The sequence below is a fragment of the Ostrea edulis genome, chromosome 10 (genome assembly GCF_947568905.1).
Source record: "Ostrea edulis chromosome 10, xbOstEdul1.1, whole genome shotgun sequence".
NCBI classification, from domain to species: Eukaryota; Metazoa; Mollusca; class Bivalvia; order Ostreida; family Ostreidae; genus Ostrea; species Ostrea edulis.
In genome coordinates this window covers 45887128-45912297 of record NC_079173.1, presented here as the reverse complement: position 1 = coordinate 45912297, position 25170 = coordinate 45887128, and the positions used below count along the sequence as shown (strand labels likewise).

The 25170-nt window shown below is 34.0% G+C and overlaps 2 protein-coding genes across 7 annotated transcripts in view; both read right to left on the bottom strand.

The window, feature by feature from the left end:
- LOC125666234 (uncharacterized) overlaps positions 1 to 25170 on the bottom strand; it is a 249059-nt gene that overhangs the window by 217737 nt on the left and 6152 nt on the right. The gene's annotated exons all lie outside the window — the stretch shown is intronic.
- LOC125666241 (uncharacterized) lies at positions 498 to 25115 on the bottom strand. Of its 4 annotated transcripts, XM_056151558.1 has the most exons (6): positions 23927 to 25113; positions 21695 to 21755; positions 15840 to 17463; positions 1983 to 1999; positions 1753 to 1817; positions 498 to 1467 (listed from the first exon to the last, which is right to left on the bottom strand). In XM_056151558.1, exons 3-5 carry the CDS (start codon positions 17428 to 17430, stop codon positions 1755 to 1757), a joined length of 1671 nt encoding a protein of 556 aa, XP_056007533.1. In that variant the 5' UTR covers positions 17431 to 17463; positions 21695 to 21755; positions 23927 to 25113; the 3' UTR covers positions 498 to 1467; positions 1753 to 1754. The 4 variants fall into 4 exon arrangements, with proteins under 4 accessions (XP_056007533.1, XP_056007531.1, XP_056007530.1 ...); XM_056151556.1 differs by having other exon boundaries at positions 1753 to 1999; positions 21669 to 21755; positions 23927 to 25115; XM_056151555.1 differs by having other exon boundaries at positions 1753 to 1999; positions 23927 to 25114.

Here is a 25170-nt window from a genome sequence, read left to right as displayed (position 1 = left end):
CGATGTGGCCCATGGACATATTGTGATATAGTATGCTACGGTTCCATCATCTCTCATATTAACGACCTATTAACCAAAAAACCGATGTGTTGATAAAAGTTCTTTCTTAATTGTCCTAAAATAAAGTTTCAACACATAGCATTTGACCTAATTTTTTTATCACAGTTTCATCCTGAAAACTTATATATATTTTCTTTATTTTTCGGCCAAATGTAATGTTTTTGTGGAATGATATATTTCAGTGCATTACATCATAATATAAAAGTTCAACGCTTTTTAAAAAATTCAAAATGAGGGAATAGCATTTTTTGTCATTAAAAAACTAAGAACTGTTTGATTCACGGATAAGTTGTTTATCATGCGGGGATGTGATTTCACAATTTTCATGTTTTTTTAAAAAAAAAAATCAAAATTGTCATTCAAATAAGGAATAATTAGAGAACGAGAGAGAGTGTGAGTTATAATCTCTGGTCATGAATTTACAAACTACACAAAAATTCTATGAAAATACATGATTTAATATTTCTTAAAAATAACCATATATCACATCGAGCTGAAATGAAAATGTAATCAATGTCCACCATCACTACATGAGGAAATGTAATCAATGTCCACCATCACTAGATGAGGAAATGTAATCAATGTCCACCATCACTAGATGAGGAAATGTAATCAGTGTCCACCATCACTAGATGAGGAAATGTAATCAATGTCCACCATCACTAGATGAGGAAATGTAATCAGTGTCCACCATCACTAGATGAGGAAATGTAATCAATGTCCACCATCACTAGATGAGGAAATGTAATCAATGTCCACCATCACTAGATGAGGATATGTAATCAGTGTCCACCATCACTAGATGAGGAAATGTAATCAGTGTCCACCATCACTTGATGAGGAAATGTAATCAATGTCCACCATCACTAGATAAGAAAATGTAATTAATGTCCGCTATCACTAGATGAGGAAATGTAATCAATGTCCACTATCACTAGATGAAGAAATGTAATCAGTGTCCACCATCACTTGATGAGGAAATGTAATCAATGTCCACCATCACTAGATAAGAAAATGTAATTAATGTCCGCTATCACTAGATGAGGAAATGTAATCAATGTCCACTATCACTAGATGAAGAAATGTAATCAGTGTCCACCATCACTGATGAGGAAATGTAATCAGTGTCCACCATCACTAGATGAGGAAATGTAATCAATGTCCACCATCACTAGATGAGGATATGTAATCAGTGTCCACCATCACTTGATGAGGAAATGTAATTAATGTCCGCCATCACTAGATGAGGAAATGTAATCAATGTCCACCATCACTACTTGAGGAAATGTAATGAGCGTCCACCATCAGTGTAGATGAGGAAATGTAGGCAATGTCTGCCATCCCTTGATCAGGAAATGTAGACCAGATTCATTGGCTGAAGGAAGGGTAATGGTAATCGTAAGTCATCTGTAAAACATGAAATAACATCATTGAGTCATTTCTGTAAATTTGCGAAGAAACACTTTTCTCAAGAGGTAATATTTACATTGTATATATATATATATATATATATATAGATAGATAGATAGATAGATATACAAGAGTTAAAAATGTTGCGTTTCATTAAGCGTAAAAACAAACTAAAATTTGAAGTTTATGTTTTGTTCGTTTTCATATTAAAATTTTGATACGATCTTAAAGCCATATTTCACTTTAAGATTATGTGACACCACTGGGAAAATTAATTCTTACATCTACACCAAGATACACCGCTGGCAACATGTTTTAGGATCAGCTTCTCCCCTGGCATCCTCGTCATCAGAGTCAGATGTCCCCCTGCCATCCTCGTCATCAGAGTCAGATTTCCCCCTGGCATCCTCGTCATCAGAGTCAGATTTCCCCCTGGCGTCCTCTTCATTAGAGTCAGATTCTTCTCTGGCGTCCTCGTCATCAGAGTCAGATTCTTCTTTGGAGTCCTCGTCCACACTGTCTGGATAGTCTAAAGGTATCAAAACACAGAAGGTAATCAATCAATCACAAATCCTACATCAAAATCCAACTCGGTCATCCAAGTATCAATACTTCAAAAGAAAACTGATCACTAGCAATCTTATTGAATTTTCTCTATAACTGAGGCGGAGGTTAAACATATAATCCTGTAGAAGTGGGCCCGGCCTACCACGGACAACATCAATTCTGTATTGATAATTGTAATGTAATTAACGATTGATCAATTGTAGAAGTGGGCCCAACCTACCACGGGCAACATCAATTCTATATTGATAATTGTAATGTAATTAACGATTGATCAATCATTTAAATTCAATCATGTAATCACATTCATCACACATTACATGACATGACAGGATTCAAGGCTATAAGCCTATAGGTCACATTGCTCACTTGATCACACAGTAGCTTTTTCTTCTTGATTTATAACAAAAAATCATTACTGTGCATCAATTCATATTGGTCATGTAGGAGTTTAATTCAATTCACATCCACACTACTGTAGTATAATAATTGTATAGTGAGAAGATTTATTTTGTAGCACATGACATATTCTCCTGGGGCCAGTGTACCCACTTATTGCATTAGAAATACACAGTGTTATATACATATCACTAGCTGTACATGAATCTTAACAATGTATTCTAGTTGACATTTGCCCTTTGCAATCAAAATTTTTTAGTGACAACAATTGGGATGACAATGTATCTAACTGGAAAATTCAGAAATCATCATCGTTGAACCAAGGGCATTATATTAAATCAAACGTCAAAAATGTTGATTGCATGCGTAATTAGTTATATCAAGTTTTATCTTCATATTCACAAAATACACCAAAACCAACAACACCCAACATCCAAAGTGTCGGATCGAATAGTAGGTCAAATGAATAAGGATATAAAATGCACAAAAATGACCAACAGCACGAACAATAGTGAATTGTCAAATTATCGGGTATACCTCTCCCTTTCTCAGGACGATAGAATTTCTACATAAAAATGAAAACTAAATAGAAAAGCAAATTAACACTTAAAGTAAACCACAAAAGCTGATAACAAACAAAACGTCTCCATGTTGAAATTAAGTCGTAACTCACTATCCCTGTAATATAAGTATACAATCTTCTTTGGAATATTGCTTCCCGATTTCACAACAATCCGAAAATCTAAATGACTTTAACTAAAGAACATTGTCTACAGTTGACATCAGCCTCCAAACCTAAAAAAATAAATGCTAACAAAAGTCAGATTTTGATCTGGTGAAGAACAAGAAGCCCATGGGCAACATGGCTTACCGGACTCACATTGACTCATATTTAAAGATTTTTTCCTATATATGCATGTAAAACTTTGATCCCTATTGTGTAGGGCTGTCATAGATCCAAAAAATTTGAGGTCGGGTCGGTTCTAAATTTTTAATTCATATTCGGATATATCGGTTTCGGTTTACATAACTTGTTTTAACACAATAATTACTCGGGAACGTGGACTGGGTTTAGACTCGACAACCATGGTACTCGACACAGCATTGTCATTTCTCGTTTCCATTCCATGTTTTCAATGTTTTGTCATTGACGATGTCGGTTCGAACCTGTGGCGTATTTTCAATGCGTTTGACATATCTTACATACTGTCATTGTTTATAGTTCTGTCCAAAATGCCATCATCTGACCATTGGTCAAAATATAGCCACCTTTAGGATTTTGACGACATTTCGTTTCAACGGATTTCTAATATTGATTCTATTTGAAAAAGCAAACCCGAACCGAAATACAAAAAAATGGAACCCAACCCAACCCAAACAACGCAACCCGCACCGTTTTTGGTTATTTTGGGTACCCGTTGCAGTCCTACTATTGTGGCCCCAACCTACTCCCACGGCCATGATTTTTTTTCCAAAATTGAATCTGGACTATGTCAGGAAGCTTTCATGTGAATGTAAACTTTTCTGGCCCAGTGATTTTTCAGAAGAAGATTTTTAATGATTTTCCCTACACACATATATAAAAATATATATATATGTAAATCAACTTTGATCCCATATTGTCGCCACAGTTTACCCTCAGGGCCATAATTTCAACAAATTTCAATCTGCACTATGTTACTAAATAGGAAGTATTGATGTAAATTTCCACTCTCTTGGTCTAGTAGTTTTTGAGAAGATTTTTAAAGATTTTTACTATTTATTTCTATGTAAAACTTTGACGACCCCCCCCCCCCTTGTGGTCCCATCCTGCCCTGGGGACCATGCTTTTTACAAACTCAAATCTGCCCAAGGTCAGGAAGCTTTCATATAAATTTCTACTTTCCTGTGTCCCAGTAGTTTTTGAGAAGATTTTTAAATATTTTTCCAAAATATTTGCATGTAAAATTTTGATCCCATATTGTGGCCCCATCCAACCTTCCAGGGTCCATAATTTTAACAAACTTGAATCTGCACTATGCCAGGAAGCATTCTAGTAAATATCAGCTTTTCTGGCTCTTGAGAAGATTTTAAATGGCCCCACCTTATTTCTGCATTTTTGTGATTATCTCCCCTTTGAAAAGGACATGGCCCTTCATTTGAACAAACCTAAAAGCCCTTCACACAAGGATGCTTTTGGCCAAGTTTGGTTGAAATTGGCCCAGTGGCTCTGAGAAAAAGGTCGAAAATGTAAAAAGTTTAAACAGACAGACAGGCAGACAGGCGATCAGAAAAGTTAACTAATTTTCTGCTCAGGTGAGGTAAAAACCTAACTGCAAACTTATTCCCTTCATTTCCACATGTTTGGATCCCATTTACCCAAGGCTGTTATGTACTAAGTTTGATTGAAACTCAGTGGTTCTGGAGACAAGGTTGAAAATGTGTAAAGTTTAGAGATAGACTGATGGGTCCTTCTCAGATATTTGGAAATAATAATTGCCATCACTTTTTGAATTTAGTTATTTCATAGAATATGTGTAAAATTTAATAATTGTTTTTAATATGTTTGTATTTATTTATGCTGACAAAAAAACATAATATTATACTCTATGTATCAAAAATAGTGTACAAAAGTTTAATTTGAACTTGAATTGTCAAGGAATATCGGCAGCCATTTTTGGTTGCAAATGAGTGCACTTCAATCATGACCAAATTTTCCATATTTAATGAGTTTTTAAAAAAAAAAGAGTTTTGAGTAGTTAATTTCATAAATAATTTCTTTTCAATTTCATTGTAAAAAAAAATAACAGATCTGTTACCATTACTTTAGAAAAACCTGGTCAAAACTGATGCATACGCCTATTACGATGTCTGTCAAAATGATACATTTTGTAGGCATGATATTTATTTGTTTGAATGATGATAAAGAAAACAAAAGTATGTCAGGAAAACTTTTGATATCAATATAGAACACAATCACCACCAAAAAACCTAGGATTATCAACTGGATACGTTTAAAATTCTTCATTTTAATGGTGAACCCCAGTGTCGGTGAATTCCGTAATAGGCGTATATATAGTCATAATTCTTCCAAACTATCCGGAGGCTGTTTGTATCTGTTGCCGAATCCGTCCGAGTCCCATTTTCTGTGTACTACGTCACTGAAACCTGTCAACCTTGGTTTAGCAGAAAGTTATGGAGGTAAGTTTTGTGTCGGTCAACTTTTTCAGCAAAGTAATTGCCATCACACAAAAATATGATAGTTTTAACAATAAGACAGTGTCTATGAAATATTTGAAGTTGCGATTGCTAAAGGATTTATTCATAGAAAAGAAGCAGAGAAAAATATTCTTCTTCGTCACTTTCGAGAGTATGTCAAGATAAGTCAGTGAACGGCAATTATTGTTTGACACATGAGATGTTCACGGACATTATCCTTTGACATTTTAGAAGTAATATCCGTACATGTTTTATTGATATCTTTAAATTCAAAACTTAACGGGATATAAAGTTATTTGTAAAATAAGATTTTTGATCACTAGTTGCAGATTCACGTTTTTCAATGTGTGTAGTGAGTGTGCCAGAGTGGCATTACAAAATTATTTTTGGAAATTATGTTTTGACAGAGTAAGCATGACAACAAAAATATGTCAAATATAATGAACGAACGAGTGTTGAGAAAACAATAAATATTTGTTAATTTATAAATGAAATCAATTTAGACACATTTCCTTTTCTGCTTGAATGGATCATTGAAGTTAACAATACTGAAACTTTTTTTATATTTCAGATTCGTGAGGATCAAATGAAGAAATGTGTGACATTAAGCATTTTTTTTATAAAAATTAAAACAGTTAAACATTTGTTCGTTTTCGTCTATTTGTCCTGTACTGATATTTTATATCATTCTTTCTTCCGGCAGTGCAATTAAAGCATTTCAAAAGAAACAGGCATCACAACATGGTAGTTGTCAAAGTGTTTTAAGTAATAGACATCACGAAAAATGATAATTGTCAATAGTAATATCCAAACATGCAAAGTACAGATTAATGCATAATATCTATTATTTCAACTATGTATAGAGAACAGAATCTTTTTAAAGACCTTGCAAATATTACAAGTGTACTTAATTTTTGTTTTGAATCTTTGTACCATCATGATTATGTGAAACATTTTTGATAAAAAAAATATTGCCCCCTTTATCAGTAATATCCATCACTTTTTGTAAACGAACAATTAAAACCATTTGGCCATTTCTTTACTCTAGAATTCTTATTTTATTGTTTGGGAAAGAAATTTGCTTTATGAAAACATGATTATGACTGTTAAAAACTCATCAATTACACAAAAATGGAATATATTGTATGTCAATGTAACAGGCATCACTTTTTGGACACTTGATTTAAAATGTGAATAATTAAGAAAATATGCTTTCAACTATCTTTTCCTTTTTATTCTCTGAAAAATTAGGCTTTTGTGAAATGCATGTTTACAATAAAAATGAAGTAATTCCAGGACCATTTAAAATTCCAAATAAAATTTCCTAATATCTGAGAAGGACCCTGATATATTACAGAGAACGGGTGATCAGAAAACCTTGAGACTTAAGTTCATGTGAACTAACAAGAGACCAACGGGTCTCAACAGTCACCTGAATATTAAAATCCATACGAAACCAATACAAGGAGTCCCACCTCTGGTGTGTCCAGGGGTCCGTGTTTGCCCAACTAACTATTTTGTATTGCTTGTAGGAGTTATGAGATTGATCACTGTTCGTTATCTTCACCTTGCATTCACATTTATAAGCCTCAATATGAAATGCTTTGTGCATATATATGTTTATGACTTTTCAAAATAATCTACCATATATTAAATGTTTTCTTAATGAAATGTTTTCTATTATTCTTTTTTTTTTATTTTGATGTTTTCATATCATTGATGATTAAATTATCGCTTTTTAATGCTTATCGGTCGCCCGAGTACTAGTGAAAAATTATCACTATATCCTTCCAAAGGCTATATGAAATCTAGAAAAAAATTCCTATTCTGAATATCTAAGCTAAATTTTAACATTCAGCAAAAGTATAAAACAAGATGTGTTCTTACAACTTCTATGCCCTCATCAGTGCATACACTGATGAAATGTTTCACATAATATAATAGGTGTATTAAGATTAAAATATTAAAATATAATTATGACTAATCTGGACCCATCCTAGAATTAAAACCCTGGGTTGTGAAATTCACCATTTTTTGTTCATCTTTTTTCTGCTATTCCTTAGTATGCAGATGTTATACAGTTTTATACAGTATCAGCAAACTTACATATATAAACACTATAATACTAAGATTGGACCCACCCTGAGGTCAAAACCCCTACCCCGGGGATCATGAAATGGACAATTTTGGTAGAAGCCTTCCTGCTTTACATCTTAATGCATTTAGTTTTACTTAAACATGTGCCGTTCTAAAAAAAGAATTTTGAAAATTGGTCAATTTTGGGCAGTTTTTGTTCTGCCCCCAAGGCCCCAGGAGTGAAGAAATCCTGAAATTTACAATTTATGTCTCCCTTGTTCCAAAGATGCTTCATACCAAATTTAAAAAGAATTGGAATGGTAGTTATCAAGAAGTTAAAAATATTCAATCGCTAACGAATGACGGACGACGACAACCAATTGCAAAACGTCATCTGACTTAACTCAGGTGACCTAATAAAGTGAGTCACTGCGTACACAAATTTCTTTAATTATTTTTGTTTTATATATATTTTTTATTTTAATTCAATTTTATATTTTTGTTTATAGCTGTCAGATTTGAATATATAGTGATATTTTGCCTCCTATACCACAGTACATACCAACACCAGAAAAATACTGGAACACCGGTATACCGATAATACTGTGCACCTGCTAAAAATTGTATTATTCAATGAATCATATAGTGAAAATTAGCACTGCAGAAAAAATTTTGAACCTTGGGTGTGTGTGTGTATATATATATATATATATATATATATATATATATATATATATATAAGGGGCAAAATCAAGAGATCAATAAGAAATCTTCTTTCAAGTACGTGGCACAAATCTTTGATAAATCTACATTTAAAGTCACATGAACAGTTTCATTTTGAAATAACCAGTAGAAACACTCTATCATTAGTATTTGACAACAAACACAGTGTTTTGGAGGGGGGATTCATCAAAATCTGTGAATTTATTCATTAATCAGATCTGTAAGCTATAGAACCCCTAAAATCATGGGACCTATTCAACACAGAGACTGGGTGTAATGTACATGTTTAAATGTCAAACAGTACACAATGTAGATTTTGTCCACACCTGCTGCAGAAATTAACGCCATTCCACGGAAATACACAACATTTTACAGAAATATACAACATGTCACAAGCCAGAGCTGTGTTGATATCACTGATATTTACATTCTTGACAGCTGCGAAAATTCATAAATTTAGCTGAAGAAAACAAAGAATTCTAAACAATGATCCTGATATTTTTCGGGGAGCACAATTAAAATTAAACACTAACTCTGATTGTAACTCACACTGTAAATAAAACTAATCACTAAATTTAATTACAACCCACACTGTAATTAAAACTAAGCACAACCTCTAATCATAACACATTGTAATTAAAACTGAACATTAATTACCACTATTTATATCCTGCACTGTAATCACTACCTCTATTTATAACCTACACTGTAATTAAAACTAAACACTACCTCTAATTATAACCCACACTGTAATTAAAACTAAACACTACCTCTAATTATAACCCACACTGTAATTAACACTAAACACTACCTCTAATTATAACCCACACTGTAATTATAAAACTAAACACTACCTCTAATTATAACCCACACTGTAATTAAAACTAAACACTACCTCTAATTATAACCCTCACTGTAATTAAAAGTAAACACTACCTCTAATTATAACCCACACTGTAATTAAAACTAAACATTACCTCTAATTATAACCCACACTGTAATTAAAAGTAAACACTACCTCTAATTATAGCCCACACTGTAATTGAAATTTAACACTGCCTCTATTTATAACCCACACTGTAATTAAAACTAAACACTACCTCTATTTATAACCCACACTGTAATTAAAACTAAACACTACCTCTAATTATAACCCACACTGTAATTATAAAACTAAACACTACCTCTAATTATAACCCTCACTGTAATTAAAACTAAACACTACCTCTAATTATAACCCACACTGTAATTAAAACTAAACATTACCTCTAATTATAACCAACACTGTAATTAAAACTAAACACTCTCTATAAATTTATAACCCAGACTGTAATTAGTACTAAACTTTACCACTAATTATAACCCACAGTGAGATTAAAACTAAACATTACCTCTAATTATAACCCACACTGTAATTAAAACTAAACACTACCTCTAATTATAACCCACACTGTAATTAAAACTAAACACTACCTCTAATTATAACCCACACTGTAATTAATATGGGCCGAAGTGTCTCATACGGAAATATCTTGGGCCGAAATGTCTTTGGGCCGAAGTGTCTCAAAAATTTGGGTTGAAGTGTCAATGGGCCGAAATGTCTGACATTCATTTTACCGATTGTGTACACGTATTATATTTACTTTCCATTACATTACAATGAAGCCCAGAAGGTACGATATAAACAAGAGGCCCACAGGCCTTATCAGTCATCCGAGTACTAGTGAAAAATGATCTTTATATACTCCCAAAGGCTACATGAAATCTAGAAGAAAAAAATCCTACTCTGAATATCTAAGCTAAATTTTAACATTCAGCAAAAGTATAAAACAAGATGTGTTCTTACAACTTCAATGCCCTCATAAGTGCATACACTGATGAAATGCTTCACACAATATAATAGGCATAATAAGATTATAATATTGAAATGTAATTATGACTAATTTGGACCCATCCTAGAATAAAAACCCTGGGTTGTGAAATTTACCATTTGTTGTTCATCTTTTTTCTGCTATTCCTTAGTATGCAAATTTTATACAGTTTTATACAGTATCAGCAAACTTACATATATAAAACACTATAATACTAAGATTGTACCCACCCTGGGGTCAAAACCCTTACCCCGGGGATCATGAAATTGACAATTTTGGTAGAAGCCTTCCTGCTTTACATCTTAATGCATTTAGTTTTACTTACACATGTGCCGTTCTAGAAAAAGAGGACAGTTTTTGTCCTGCCCCCAAGGCCCCAGGAGTGTAGAAATCCTGAATTTTACAATTTATGTCTCACTTTTTCCAAAGATGCTTCATACGAAATTTTGAGGGGAAATTTTTTTAGGTGTGCGGTAGTACCGGTATACCGGTATTTTTCTGGTAACGGTATGTACCATGGTACACGAGGCGAAATCCCGATACATTCAAGTCTGATAACTCTTAACAAAAATATATAAATTGAAACAAGAAAAAATAATTAAAAGAAATTTGTGTACGCAGTGACTCACATTATTTACATCGTTCCCTCGTGGTGATGTAATGAAAGGCAAGTCTAATAACTGTACACAATCAGTAAAACATACGAAGTATAAAACGCAATGATTTGATTATTAATGATATGAAAAGAAATCAAAATTAAAAAAAAAAAAAATGATAGAAAACATTTCATTAAGTAATTATTTTAATATATACGGTAGATTATAAAAATTGTTTTTATGTTAATTGGTTTATGTGGGTCGAATACCATTTCCGCCTATTAGGCAAACCCCAAGTTAAAAAAATAATATAAAATGGCAGATGCAGATTTGTGCGTTCGAAACCACCGTTCTTCGAGCGAGTACAAATTCCTGCCAATTCTGAACGGCGAGTTAATGTGTTTGAGGTGCAAAAATGTAGGAATTGTGGTCGAAGAACAAGAACACATTCGTGCGCACATGTTCTCGTTATTGTCTTTAGAGAAAAGGACAGGCATATCCTACATGTAGAAGTTCTCGTCATTCGCGACTCTAAGAACTTGACTTTGAGATCGTGTCAAATAAATTCCACAGGTTTCCCCCTATTAATTATTTTGATTGTCGTCCCAGTCAGTAGTCTAGTCACAGTCGATTCTATTCATGATACAGAGACACTGCTATATTGTATGTACGATATACTTTTATGTTTGGATTAAACTTTTGTTCTGTTAACTGGTTTCAAAATAGATTTAAATAGGATAGTTTCCTTATTATTTATATTTGAATAAATTAAATGCAATTTACAATCAATAAACTAATAACTGCTCATTATATACAATAAATCACAACTAAAATCCACTAAAATTGAATCATAAAACTAAAAGATTAAATCTGCGGTATACCATGGTATGTACCGCGGTATTTTGCAAATACCACAGTATACCGCGGTACATTTAGTTTCTGCGGTACCCAACTCTAAAAAAAATTGGAATTATAGTTATCAAGAGAAAGTTAAAAATTAGTCAATTTTTATACAGTGAAAATCACTGGAAAAATGTTTAAGTCCAATTATAATACAAAATTAATACATATAAATTCAAAGATTTGGATTAAAAATGACTAAAAAAAAAAACACAATTATAATACATTGAAAAATCACTGAATTTTTTAAAGTCCAATTATAATACAAAATCAATACATATACATTGAAAGATTTGGATTAAAAATTACTAAGTTTTAAAAAAGGAATACAATTTTAATACAGTGAAAAGGACTAAGTTTAATTTTGATACAAAAATAATATGCTTGAAAAAAAAAATGAAGTCCCTAAAAATACAAAAATAATATATTGAAAATAATGTAAGTCCAAAATGATACCAAAATAATACCCTTTAAAAAATCAAAGTCAGAATTTAATGCAAAAATGAGTTACCCATTCTTTAAAATTTTTTTTGTGATACAAAAATAATATATTTTTTTGTGTATTAATTCAAAAAAGTACAAAAATGACTGTATTAATAATATATTAAAAATTTACTTTCATGTATTATTTTTCAATATGGGGTCTATTGTTCACACATTTAATACCTGACAATATTGGCCCCACCCTGATACTAAAACCCCTACCCCTGGATAATCAAATTTACAATAATAGTAAAGGACTACTTGTTATTTTTAGCTATTCAATTAGTTTTAATTTAGTATCAATGGCACTAAAGAAGATGTTATTCAAGTGTTTTGCACATAAGCACTATATAGTAAGTTTGGCCCCACCATGCGGTCAGAACCGCTGGCCTACCCTGGGAATCATGAAATTTACAACTTTGGCAGAAGCCTTCCTGCTCTAGTTTCCCATGCATTTAGTTTTTTGTAGACATGTGCAGTTCTTAAGAAGAAGATTTTTGAAAATTTGTCAACTTTGGGTAGTTTTTGCCCTACTCCAAGGCTCCAAGGGTGCTGGAGTCATGAGATAAAATTTACAATTTATGTCCCCCTTGTCCCAAAGCTGCTTCATACCAAATTTAAAAAAGAATTGGACTGGTAGTTATCAAGAAGTTAAAAATGTTCAATCGTTAACGAATGACGGACAACACATGACGGCGGACGACAACCATTTGCAAAAAGTCACCTGACTTAACTCAGGTGACCTAATAAAGTGAGTCACTACGTACACAAATTTCTTTAATTATTTTTTGTTTTATATATATATATTTTTATTTTAATTCAATTTTATATTTTTGTTTATAGCTATAAGATTTTAATATATAGGGATAGTTTAACTCCTGTACCACAGTATATTCCGACACCAGAAAAATACTGGTACACCGGTATACCGATAATACTGTGCACCCGCTAAAAATTGTATTATTCAATGAATCATATAGTGAAAATTAGCACTGCACTGCAGAAATAATTTTGAACCTTGGGTGTGTAATATATATACTTGATTACACAATTTCTAATGTAAGTGGCACAAATCTTTCATAAATCTACATTTAAAGTTACATAAACACTTTCATTTTGAAAGTGTTTTTGGAGGGGGGACATTCATCAAAATATGTGAATTCACTCATTAATCAGATTTGTAAGATATAGAACCCCTAAAATAATGAGACCTATTCAACACAGACTGGGTGTAATGTACATGTTAAATGTCAAACAGTACACAATGTAGATTTTGTCCACACCTGCTGCAGAAATTAACGACATTCCACGGAAATACACAACATTTTACAGAAATACACAACATTTTACAGAAATATACAACATGTCACAAGCCAGAGCTGTGTTGATATCACTGATATTTACATTCTTGACAGCTGTGAAAAATAATCATTTTTATCATTCTTAAATTCATAAATTTAGCTGAAGAAAACAAAGAATTCTGAAATTTATCAGGGAGCACAATTAAAAGTAACTCTGATTATAACTCACACTATGAATAAAACTAAACACTAAATTTAATTATAACTCACCCTGTAATTAAAACTAAGCACAACCTATAATTATAATGCATTGTAATTAAAACTGAACATTAATTACCACTATTTATATCCTGCACTGTAATTAAAACTAATCACTACTTCTAATTATAACCCACACTGTAATTAACACTAAACACTACCTTTAATTATAGCCCACACTGCAATTAAAACTAAACACTACCTTTATCTATAACCCACACTGTAATTAAAACTAAACACTACCTCTAATCATAACCCACACCATAATTAAAACTCAAAATTCTCTATAAATTTATAACCCAGACTGTAATTAGTACTAAACATTACCGCTAATTATAACCCACACTGTAATTAAACCTAAACACTACCTTTAATTATAACCCACACTCTAATTAAAACTAAACACTACCTCTAATTATAACCCAGACTGTAATTAAAACTAAACACTACCTCTAATTATAACCCACACTGTTATTAAAACTAAACACTACCTCTAATTATAACCCACACAGTAATTAAAACTAAACACTACCTCTAATTATAACCCACACTGTAATTAAAACTAAACACTACCTCTAATTATAACTCACACTGTAATTAAAACTAAACACTACCATGACTACCTCTATAAATTTATAACCCAGACTATAACTAAAATTAAACACTACCTCTATTTATAACCTACACTGTAATTAAAATTAAACACTTACTCAAATCATAACTCACACTGTAATTAAACCTAAACACTATCTCTAATTATAACCCACACTGTAATTATAAAACTAAACACTACCTCTAATTATAACCCACACTGTAATTAAAACTGAACACTACCTCTAATTATAACCCACACTGTAATTAAAACTATACACTACCTTTATTTATAGTCCACACTGTAATTAAAACTAAATACTACCTCTAATTATAACCCACATTGATTAATCATGTTTTTTTGTTGTTGTTTTTTTTTTTGTGAATTCTAAAAACGTTGAACTTTCAATAAATTTGAAATCACAATACTTTTCTCAAATCAATAACATCAAAACGTATGACTTTTCAATATTTTACACGACACTTTCTCGCGATAAATTAAAAACTAATTACATACGTATATATACATAAACACACACATACATATATACACACACATACATATATACACACACACATATATATATATTTAAATCATACACTATAATACTTTTAAGAAAATTAATATATAAGACATATAGATATACATTCATATACATAAATTCGATATTTATAATACTATAACAAATATATATAAATATGGTAGAGATATTTTTCAATCATGTTAATGCAAACTAAACACTAACTCTATAATTACAACACACACTGTAATTAACACTAAACTTTACCTCTAATTATAACACAAACTGTAATTATAAAAATAAACACTACCTCTAATTATAACCCACACTGTAATTAAAACTAAACCTTACCTCTAATTATAGCCCACACTGTAATTGAAATTTAACACTGCCTCTATTTATAACCCACACTGTAATTAAAACTAAACACTACCTCTAATTATAACCCACACTGTAATTAAAACTAAACACTATCTCTAATTATAACCCACATTGTAATTAAAACTAAACACTATCTCTAATTATAACCCACACTGTAATTAACACTAAACACTACCTCTAATTATAACCCACACTGTAATTAAAACTAAACACTACCTCTAATTATAACCCTCACTGTAATTAAAACTAAACACTACCTCTAATTATAACCCACACTGTAATTAAAACTAAACACTACCTCTAATTAAAACCCACACTGTAATTAAAACTAAACACTACCTCTAATTATAACCCACACTGTAATTAAAACTAAACACTACCTCTAATTATAACCCACACAGTAATTAAAACTAAACAATGCATCTAATCACACCCCACACTGTAATTAACATGTGTTTTTATATTGACTGATATAGTACAATAAACTACAGTACTACTAGTACTTACCAGTCAGAGAGTACCTCCTCTGTAGATATCTATATACAGACACTGTGTTGTATGATCCGACCCAGAGAAGGTGAGTTTTATCATCATAGTTCAGGCTGCGTGGTCTGTTTATCCCGTGTTGTCGTGTCAGTAACAGAGAGAGGAAGTGACCGTCCTTGTCAATCATCTGTACTGTGTGGGTGTTCCAATTACACACCAGGATGTGTGACAGCGCGTCTGTACAGATTCCTAGTGGTCGTAGTGATGATCCTGATGGAGGTCCTGTGTAGGAGAATCGATGTCTGCCCCCGCGCTCTGTCACCACTACAGCATCACGTGACAAGTCAGACACAATGATATCACCGTTATTGTTCTCTGTGATATAATAAGGAACACTATACAGTGTGTGACCTGTGTTGTCGTGTTCTATGGTCAGGATGTGTTGACCACTACTGTTGTACCGGGTTACCTTGCCTGTATCTGTATCAATGTTACGCATCGCCACCATCAGATCTCCAGTGGACGGGGAGCAGCACACACACCGTGGTTCCCATGGTGATGTACTCTGTATCAGTCTGGTGACTGTTTTATTGTCTGTAGACAGTTTGTTGATGTTACGTTTCTTGTCTATATAAATCAGTTCACCAGAACTGTTCACTGTGTGTACTCCTCCATACCTTGCTATATCTGTCACACGGTGTATAGTGTCTCCTGTTGTGTCTGTCAAGATGAGATTGTCATAATCAGAGACCCAGACCCGGTCTGACATCACACGAGATATGTGTATCACATGACTAACACCTGTCACACAGACAGACGTGTGTAATACAGGTGTGGACATCAGTTTCACACACTCGTCTATTCCTACTTGTCGTTTTCCTGTTGTCATTTGGATTTCTGTGATGACACTCAATAACTGACTAGGACTGTTCTTTATCTGGGGGACACGACTGGTCTTTATAAACAAGAGGAATTGTACCGCTCTGTTTGCTGATTGTTCATATCTGTCTTCATAGTTCTGTAGGTGAACAAGTTGTCTGTTCATTTTTCTCTTCTGTTGTTGTATTCTATCAATCAATAAACCTCGGTATCTTGTTTTAACATCACATACCACAGTGTCAATCAGATCCTTCAGTCTCTGGGCTTTTGTTGACATCTGTGATTGACGGTGACAGATTTGTGGGGGACAAGTTTGGATATCAGTTTGGATTCCTGCCAGGAGAACACGACAGTTATAGAGAGTCTCACTTCTGATGTTGTCAATGATTTCTCGGTGTTGTTGTCGCTTTGTTTGATAGGCTGTTCTAAGATCCAGTATTTGGTGTTTTCGGTGCTCTAAACATCGGAAACAGACAGAAAGTTCACACGACTGACAGAACATTTCATAGAACCTGTCTGGATGTCTGACACAGATCTCTTGTCTGGGGATGTAGTTAAACTTCTCACGGTAAATCACAACGTCATGGTGTTTGGTATGTAGATCAATGACATGTTTCTTTTTACACTGTAAACACAGATCACGTTTACATGTGTTACAGTAAAATTCAGTGTCCCTCTGACATTGAGAACATTGTCGTACTTTTAGCTGAGTACTGAGTCCTAGTGTGGCCATGATGTGGAGGGTCTGGGTCTTTAAGAATACAATCTGAAATCAAATACACAGTATAAAGCTAGAGAAACTGGAAAGTAGCAATCATTGAATTTACATTCATTTTTACATAATACATATTCCAAGAGTTACATCATTTTGGATATAAACATTCCCATCATGTGATTAATACATTTAAATAGATCTCCATAGTTTACTGAATAATTTTAATTGACCCCTTTTCTGCATAAACAAGAGGATGACACACATCGCTCACCTGAGTCACCCTGACCCTACTGTTGTTAAGCGGTTATGATTTTTTTTCTAAGCTTTTTTTATCATATAGTTGACCCAAACTTAGCCCCAAAGGGTCAAGACAAAACCAACTTGAATTCACACAACATGGAGATGCCTCGATACCAATACAAAAATAATGTGATAATATGACCTTGTTATTGTGGAGAAAGTCAAGGTCACAAAGTCAGATATCATTCTTTGAAATGAAACGTCTTTTCATACGATATCTACAAGTATGTAGAAAATAAGAAAGCTCTATCTTAACTGATATTAGGAAATATTGAGTAGGTTAGGTTTTCTTAACAGTAAGTTTTTCTCTAAGGTCTTGCCAAAGGATATCTACATGTATATAGAAAACAAGCACAATTTTTTTTCTGAAAAACGTCAGGAAACATTGAGTTTTCTGAAAAGGAGACCAATCTCTAAGGTCAAGGTCACAAACAAACTCTGCCATAAAAAGATCTTGTCACAAAGAAAGTTAATATGAAAAATGAGGGTCTTATAACTCACTATTCAAAAGTTAAATTAGAATTATGCAGAGACCTATATCCAGGACAAAAACAATCCCCCCTCCCCCACACAGGGAAATGGGAACATTGAATCAACACAACTTGGGAGCATTTGAATTTAGATGGATTTAATGTGGCCCTGCTCCTCTTGAAAAAATTCCTTTAAATTAAGTGTCTGCATATTCTCATATAAAACGTTTATCTCCTATCGTGGTCCCACCCTACCATTAGGGCCCCTGACTTGAACAAACTTGAATTTGAACTGCGAGTAAATAATTGCATATTAACATGACTAATCATTACCCTTCTGTTGGTGAGATGAATATTCTCAAAAATATTTCCCTATCAACACTTATGTCACACTTTGATCCCCTATTGTCTCCCCACACTACTTTGGGGTGGGGGAGCAGCTGGGACTGATTTGAACCAACCTGCATTTTCACTACGTAGGGATGCTTGAAAATCAATATGACTAATCATGGCGCTGTTTTTCTTGAGAATAACACTTTTATATAATCTCCCTTTATATCCCCACGTAATACTTCAATCCTTAATTGTAGCCCCACAATACCCCTTAAAACATGATTAATCCAGTGTACCCCACAATACCCCTTAAAACATCACTACTCAGTGTAGCCCCACAATACCCCTTAAAACATGACTAACCCAGTGTACCCCACAATACCCCTTAAAACATGACTAATCCAGTGTACCCCACAATACCCCTTAAAACATGACTAATCCAGTGTACCCCACAATACCCCTTAAAACATGACTAATCCATTGTACCCCACAATACCCCTTAAATTATGACTAATCCAGTGTAGCCCCGAAATACCCTTAAAACATGACTAAACCAGTGTACCCCAAAATACCCCTTAAATCAAGGCTAATCCAGTGTAGCCCCACAATACCCCTTAAAACATGACTAATCCAGTGTAGCACCACAACACCCCTTATAACATGACTAATCCAGTGTAACCCCACAATACCATTAAAACATGACTAATCCAGTGTAGTCCCACAATACCCCTTAAAACATAACTAATCCAGTGTAGTCCCACAATACCCCTTAAAACATGACTAACCCAGTGTACCCCTACTCTACCCCTTAAAACATGATTACCCCAGTGTAGTCCCGCAATACCCTCAAAACATGACTAACCCAGTGTACCCCATAAAATCCCTTAAAACAAGGGTAACCAAGTGTAGAACAACAATATCCGTTAAAACTTGGCTAACCCAGTGTAACTCCACAATACCCCTTAAAACATTATTAATCCAGTGTAGCCCGAAAATACCCCTTAAAACATGACTCACCCAGTGTAGCCCCAGAATACCCCTTAAAACATGAATAACCCAATGTAGCCCCACATTACCACCTTAAAACATTACTATTCCAGTGTAGCCCCACAATACCCCTTAAAACATGACTAACCCAGTGTAGTCCCACCATACCCTTTAAGACATGACTAACTCAGTGTAGCCCCACAATACCCCTTAAAACATGACCAATCCAGTGTAGCCCCACAATCCCCTATAGAAAATGACCAACCCAGTGTACCCCCACAATACCCCTTAAAACATGACTAACGTAGTATACCCCACAATACCCCTTAAAACATGACAAACCCAGTGTAGCCCCACAATACCCATTAAAACATGACTAACCCCGTGTACCCCCACAAAATCCCTTAAAACAAGGGTAACCAAGTGTAGCCCAACAATATCCCTTAAAACTTGGCTAACCCAGTGTAACCCCAAAATACCCCTTAAATCATGACAAACCCAGTGTAGCCCCATAATACCCCTTAAAACATCGACTATTGCAGTGTAGTCCCAAAATACCGCTTAAAACATCACTAACCCAGTGTAGTCCAACAATACCCTTTAAAACATGGCCAACTCAGTGTAGCCCGACAACACCCCTTAAAAGATGACCAACCCAGTGAACCCCCACAATACCCCATAAAACATGACTAACCCAGTGTAACCCGACAATACCCCTTTAAAACATGACTAATCCAGTGTAGCCCCACAATACCCATTAAATATGACTAATCCAGTGTATCCCCAAAATACCCCTTAAAACATAACTAACCCACTGAACCCCCACAATACCCCATAAATCATGACTAACCCAGTGTAACCCCACAATACCCTTCAAAACATGACTAATCGGGTGTAGCCCCACAATACCCCTTAAAACATCACTAACCAAGTGCAGTCCCACAATACCCCTCAAAACATGACTAACTCAGTCTATTCCACAATACCTCTTAAAACAAGACTAATCCAGTGTAGTCCCACAATACCCCTTAAAACATGACTAACCCAGTGTGACCTCACAATACCCCTCAAAACAAGCCTAACCCAGTGTAGCCCCACAATGGTTTAAACAAAATAAAATCTGCTTCATTTCATAGAGCCTTCATGTAAATTTCTACTTTTCTGGCCAAGTGGCTCTTGAAAACAAGGTTATTAAAGATTGTTCCCTTCCTACCTATACATTTTCATGTAAAACTATGATCCCTATTGTGGCCCTATTCTTATCCCCTTTGATTTGAATAAACTTGAATCTATACTATGTCATGGAGATTTCATGCAAATTTAAACTCTTATGGCCCAGTGGTTCTAAAAGGAAATTTTTTAAAATGAACTTAACCTATCTTTGCCTTTTGTTAATTATCTCCCCTTTGAAATGGACATGGTCCTTAATGTATATTTCCTTCTTCCAAGGATGCTTTATGACAAGTTTAAATGAAATTGGCTTAGTAAAAAGAAGAAGTAAAAAATATTAAAATTTTAGGGCTGGATGGACAGACAGCACGCAGATAGACAAATACCAGACAAAACGTGATCAGAAAAGATCAATGAGCAATCAGCTCAGATGAGCTCAAATAACTTTCATTTTTGAAAATACATGAGGGTATGAACTGCAACACTTCACGTCAGCATATCCCATTCATAAAACACTGTATAATGCTTCATGAAGTATGCTGATGTGAAATATCGCAATTCATACCTTCGTGTAACTTCAAAAATGAAAATTATATCTTGAAGTGACTCGTCAGCTTAGAGCAATGGAACTGAAACAACAATGCACTAAGACTACCCTTGTACAATCATGTATGCTATTAGCAAATTTGACTCTGATTTTGAATAATGACCTTGAACTTAATCAGTTAAATCACTTTGACTTTTTAGTTTTTCAAGTATAAAATCTATATCTTGTAAAATTCAGAGGATCAGATCAAATTAAAGTTGCAGACAGACAGACCAGAATCCGAGGATAAAACTCTATGTAAGTGTGATAGGAACATTACCCCTTTATGTGTGATAGGAACATTACCCCTTTATGTGTGATAGGAACATTACCACTTTATGTGTGATAGGAACATTACCACTTTATGTGTGATAGGAACATTACCACTTTATGTGTGATAGGAACATTACCACTTTATGTGTGATAGGAACATTACCACTTTGACGTCGACTTCCTTTTCTCAGTTCTGCAAGACCTCATGAAAGTCCAGTATGAACCTGTCAAAAATCAAGATAAAACAATATCAACGTGGTGATAAATTATCATTCATCTTATTGAAACAGTTTCTTAGAAAAGACTATAACTACTGATATATCAATCCATTAAAGTTCAACATTCAGGTTACTGACTGATGGACAGAAACGGTCACCTGAGTATCGCACAGGAAATCCTTAAATGTCTGTTGCAAGTGTTGTACATTGATGGTTCAATGATTGCAATTTTCAATCTTGAGGAACAGAAGGATTTCAAATATGTTGACTGATCATTAAATGTTATTATTACAAGTTGTCTCCCTGATGCAGATTAATAGGGAAGGACAGAAGATGGACATGTAGATAGATAGACATGGCGATTTTTATATAACTTTGTTTACAGGTGATATACACTAACAACTTCAATATGTTTTCTATTTGCTCGGGTGTAGAGGAGAATATTTCTAAGAATTTTGTAAGTAATGATGGCTAATTGCTCTTTATAGGTAATCAAAGCTAGTTGCGCACTATTAGTAGTTATGGCTAGTTGCTCGCTATAGGTAACTAGAATGGCTAGCTGCATGTTATATGTAATGATGGCTATTTGCTCGCTTTAGGTAATGATGTGTAATTGCTCGCTATATATAATTATGGTTTATTGCTCACTACAGGTAATGGTGGATAGTTACTTGTTAGGGGTAATTATGGCTAATTGCTTGCTGTAAGTAATGATTGCAAATTGATCGCTAAAGGTATTGATAGCTGCTTGCTTACTATAGGTAATGATGGCTATTTGCTCGCTATATGTAATTATGTCTTGTTACTCACTATTGGTAATTAACGGTTTGTTGCTCGCTATAGGTAATTATGGCTAGTTGCTTCCTATAAGTAATGATGGCTATTTGCTCGCTATATGTAATTGTGGCTTGTCGCTTGTTATAGGTAATTATAATGGCTAGTTGCTCGTTATAGGTAAAGATGGCTAGTTACTCGCTATAGGTAAAGATGGCTAGTTGCTCGTTATAGGTAATGATGACTATTGTTCGTTATAGGTAATGATGGCTAGTTGCTTGCTATAGGTAATTATAATGGTTAGTTGCTCGTTATAGGTAATGATGGCTAGTTGCTCGTTATAGGTAATGGTGGCTAGTTGCTCGTTATAGGTAATTATAATGGTTAGTTGCTCGTTATAGGTAATGATGGCTAGTTGCTCGCTATAGGTAATTATAATGGTTAGTTGCTCGTTATAGGTAATGACGGTGAGTTGTTTGTTTTAGGTAATTACAATGGCTAGTTGTTTTCTTTAGTTAATTATAGCTAGTTCCTCGTTATGAGTAATTACATATGTATAGCTAATAGTTCGATAACGGTGATTAGGGCTAGTTGCTTGCTATAGGTATAGATACATTGATATAACTTAAAGTTATTATGCAAGCAGTTTGCCCTATTGAAGTTCAGGAGTAAGGATATTTTTTAAAAAAATGCGTTTTCAACAAGTGTTATTTTTCAGTAAGTGTTATCGCATTACACAATTTCTAAATTATATCAACCATTTGATGGTTTCTGTCCAAAAGTAAAGAACACTAAGGTATTTTGATAGACGATTTCCAGATCCCAAAGGTTATCAACTCACAGTTATGGTAAAGGACTCATATTGCTTATAACATGTATATATCATAATCATGCTAAATAGTTCGACTCTTTCGTTTCTAGGAGTAAACAGGAAGATTTTTGAAGATTTCATCAACTGTAATGGTTTTCTCCACACATTTCAGGCTTTATGGATATCATAATTATGCATTTAGTTTTTCTCCCACATTTGTGGGAGTAGAGAAGATGATTTTTCATATATAGTCTCAGAAAGAATATTTGGCCCCATGTATCCATGAGGCCCCAGTAGTGGCAAGGTCATAGATTTTACAGTCAATTATTTATTTTCCTTTGATCCTAAAGATGTTCCACACCAAAAATGGTAACATTTAGCAGTGTAGTTTTCAAGAAGTTAAAATGTAAATTTGGTAACGGACGACACACGACGACGGACGATGACCAAAGGTATTAGGTCACCTGAAAGACTCAGATGACCTAAAACTCTTGATTAAAAAAACAAACTTCAGCTGGGCTTTTAGTTTGATTTGAGGATAAACCTATCCTAAACAATATCAGTTCCTATCTATCAATGTTACTATTGTTACCACCACATGTTTTCCATTCTTCTCTCCTTCTGATGTTGGTAGATCTAGCTGTTATCTTGTGATGCTGATAAATCTAACTGCTATCACCTGTGGAAAAACTAAAGTATTGAATTCATCTATGCAGTGATATGGGAACTGTAGGATATTCAAAAAACAAGAGGCCCATGAGCCACATTGCTCACCCGAGTCACCTTAACCCATATTTAAAGATTTTCCAGTCTCAGAATTTAACCGATAGACCGCGGCTATGCCAAATGAGGTTGTACCATGTCATGTGCAAATAAGATATCCCGAATTGTCTATGCCAAATTCCAAGAAACAAAGAAATAATTATGGTACGTGTGTGATAATGCACTTAAAATAAATATTTTCCCTTACAATCGTCAAAATCTATTTTGGGACCTGGATTGTGCTCCCATTGATTTTAAAATATACGACTTAAGTGTGTAAGTGGTTTGAAGATTATGACGTGTTCTAGACAAATTGTTCAGCGTATGATTCGTATGTCTTTAAATGTCGATGTTTTTTTTATCTGCATTGATGAATTTTATTGGGATCGATTTTTAAATTGAAATTTTCCCTAACAATATAACAAGAGTTGTCCTTTTTTTCTTTATTTCGCAAATATTCAAATATTGCAAGAATGTTAAAAGAAAATAATATACGTCTGACTTAGCAAATATAATTTGAGGTGAAGGTCAACAAATGACGTGTAAATGGTTCTGCAGTTAAAATATTTTGATGGCACAAAGTCCGGTATTAAACCAAATGGTGTCAAACAAACAAAAAAATCAGAACAAGAAAAACACAAGCTATATGAAAAAGAAAACGTGAATTCAAGCCACAATGGCTGAACAGACGAGTATGGTTGAATTTTGAGGGGAGAGAAATGTGATGCATTCCCTGCATGGAGTTTTGGTCAGGTGTATGCCAAATGCTATAGGTTTATGCCGCATCAAAAAGACATAAACCTACTATTTATGCCATTTAAAAAGTGTGAAATTCTCAGAATGATTTTCCCTACATATTCGAATGTAAAACTTTAATCCCTCTTGTGGCTCCTACCTAAACCCACCCCAGCCCCTGGGAGATTTTGAATCAGTGCTATGTCAGAAAGCTTACATGTAAATGTAAACTTTTCTGGTCCAGTGTATATTTGTATGCAAAACTTTGATCCCCTGCAGTGGGGGGGTGGGGGGGGGGGGAGCTAGAAGAATAGAAGAAAAGTCGATCTTTCACTGGTT

What these genes read in the sequence shown, in the direction of transcription:
- LOC125666241 (XM_056151556.1), bottom strand. Translation starts at nt 17,430, where the DNA reads ATGGCCACACTAGGACTCAGTACTCAGCTAAAAGTACGACAATGTTCT. An exon ending in GAGGAGGTACTCTCTGACTG is followed by an intron (nt 2,000 to 15,839) that starts GTAAGTACTAGT and finishes TGATACCTTTAG; the next exon opens with ACTATCCAGACAGTGTGGAC.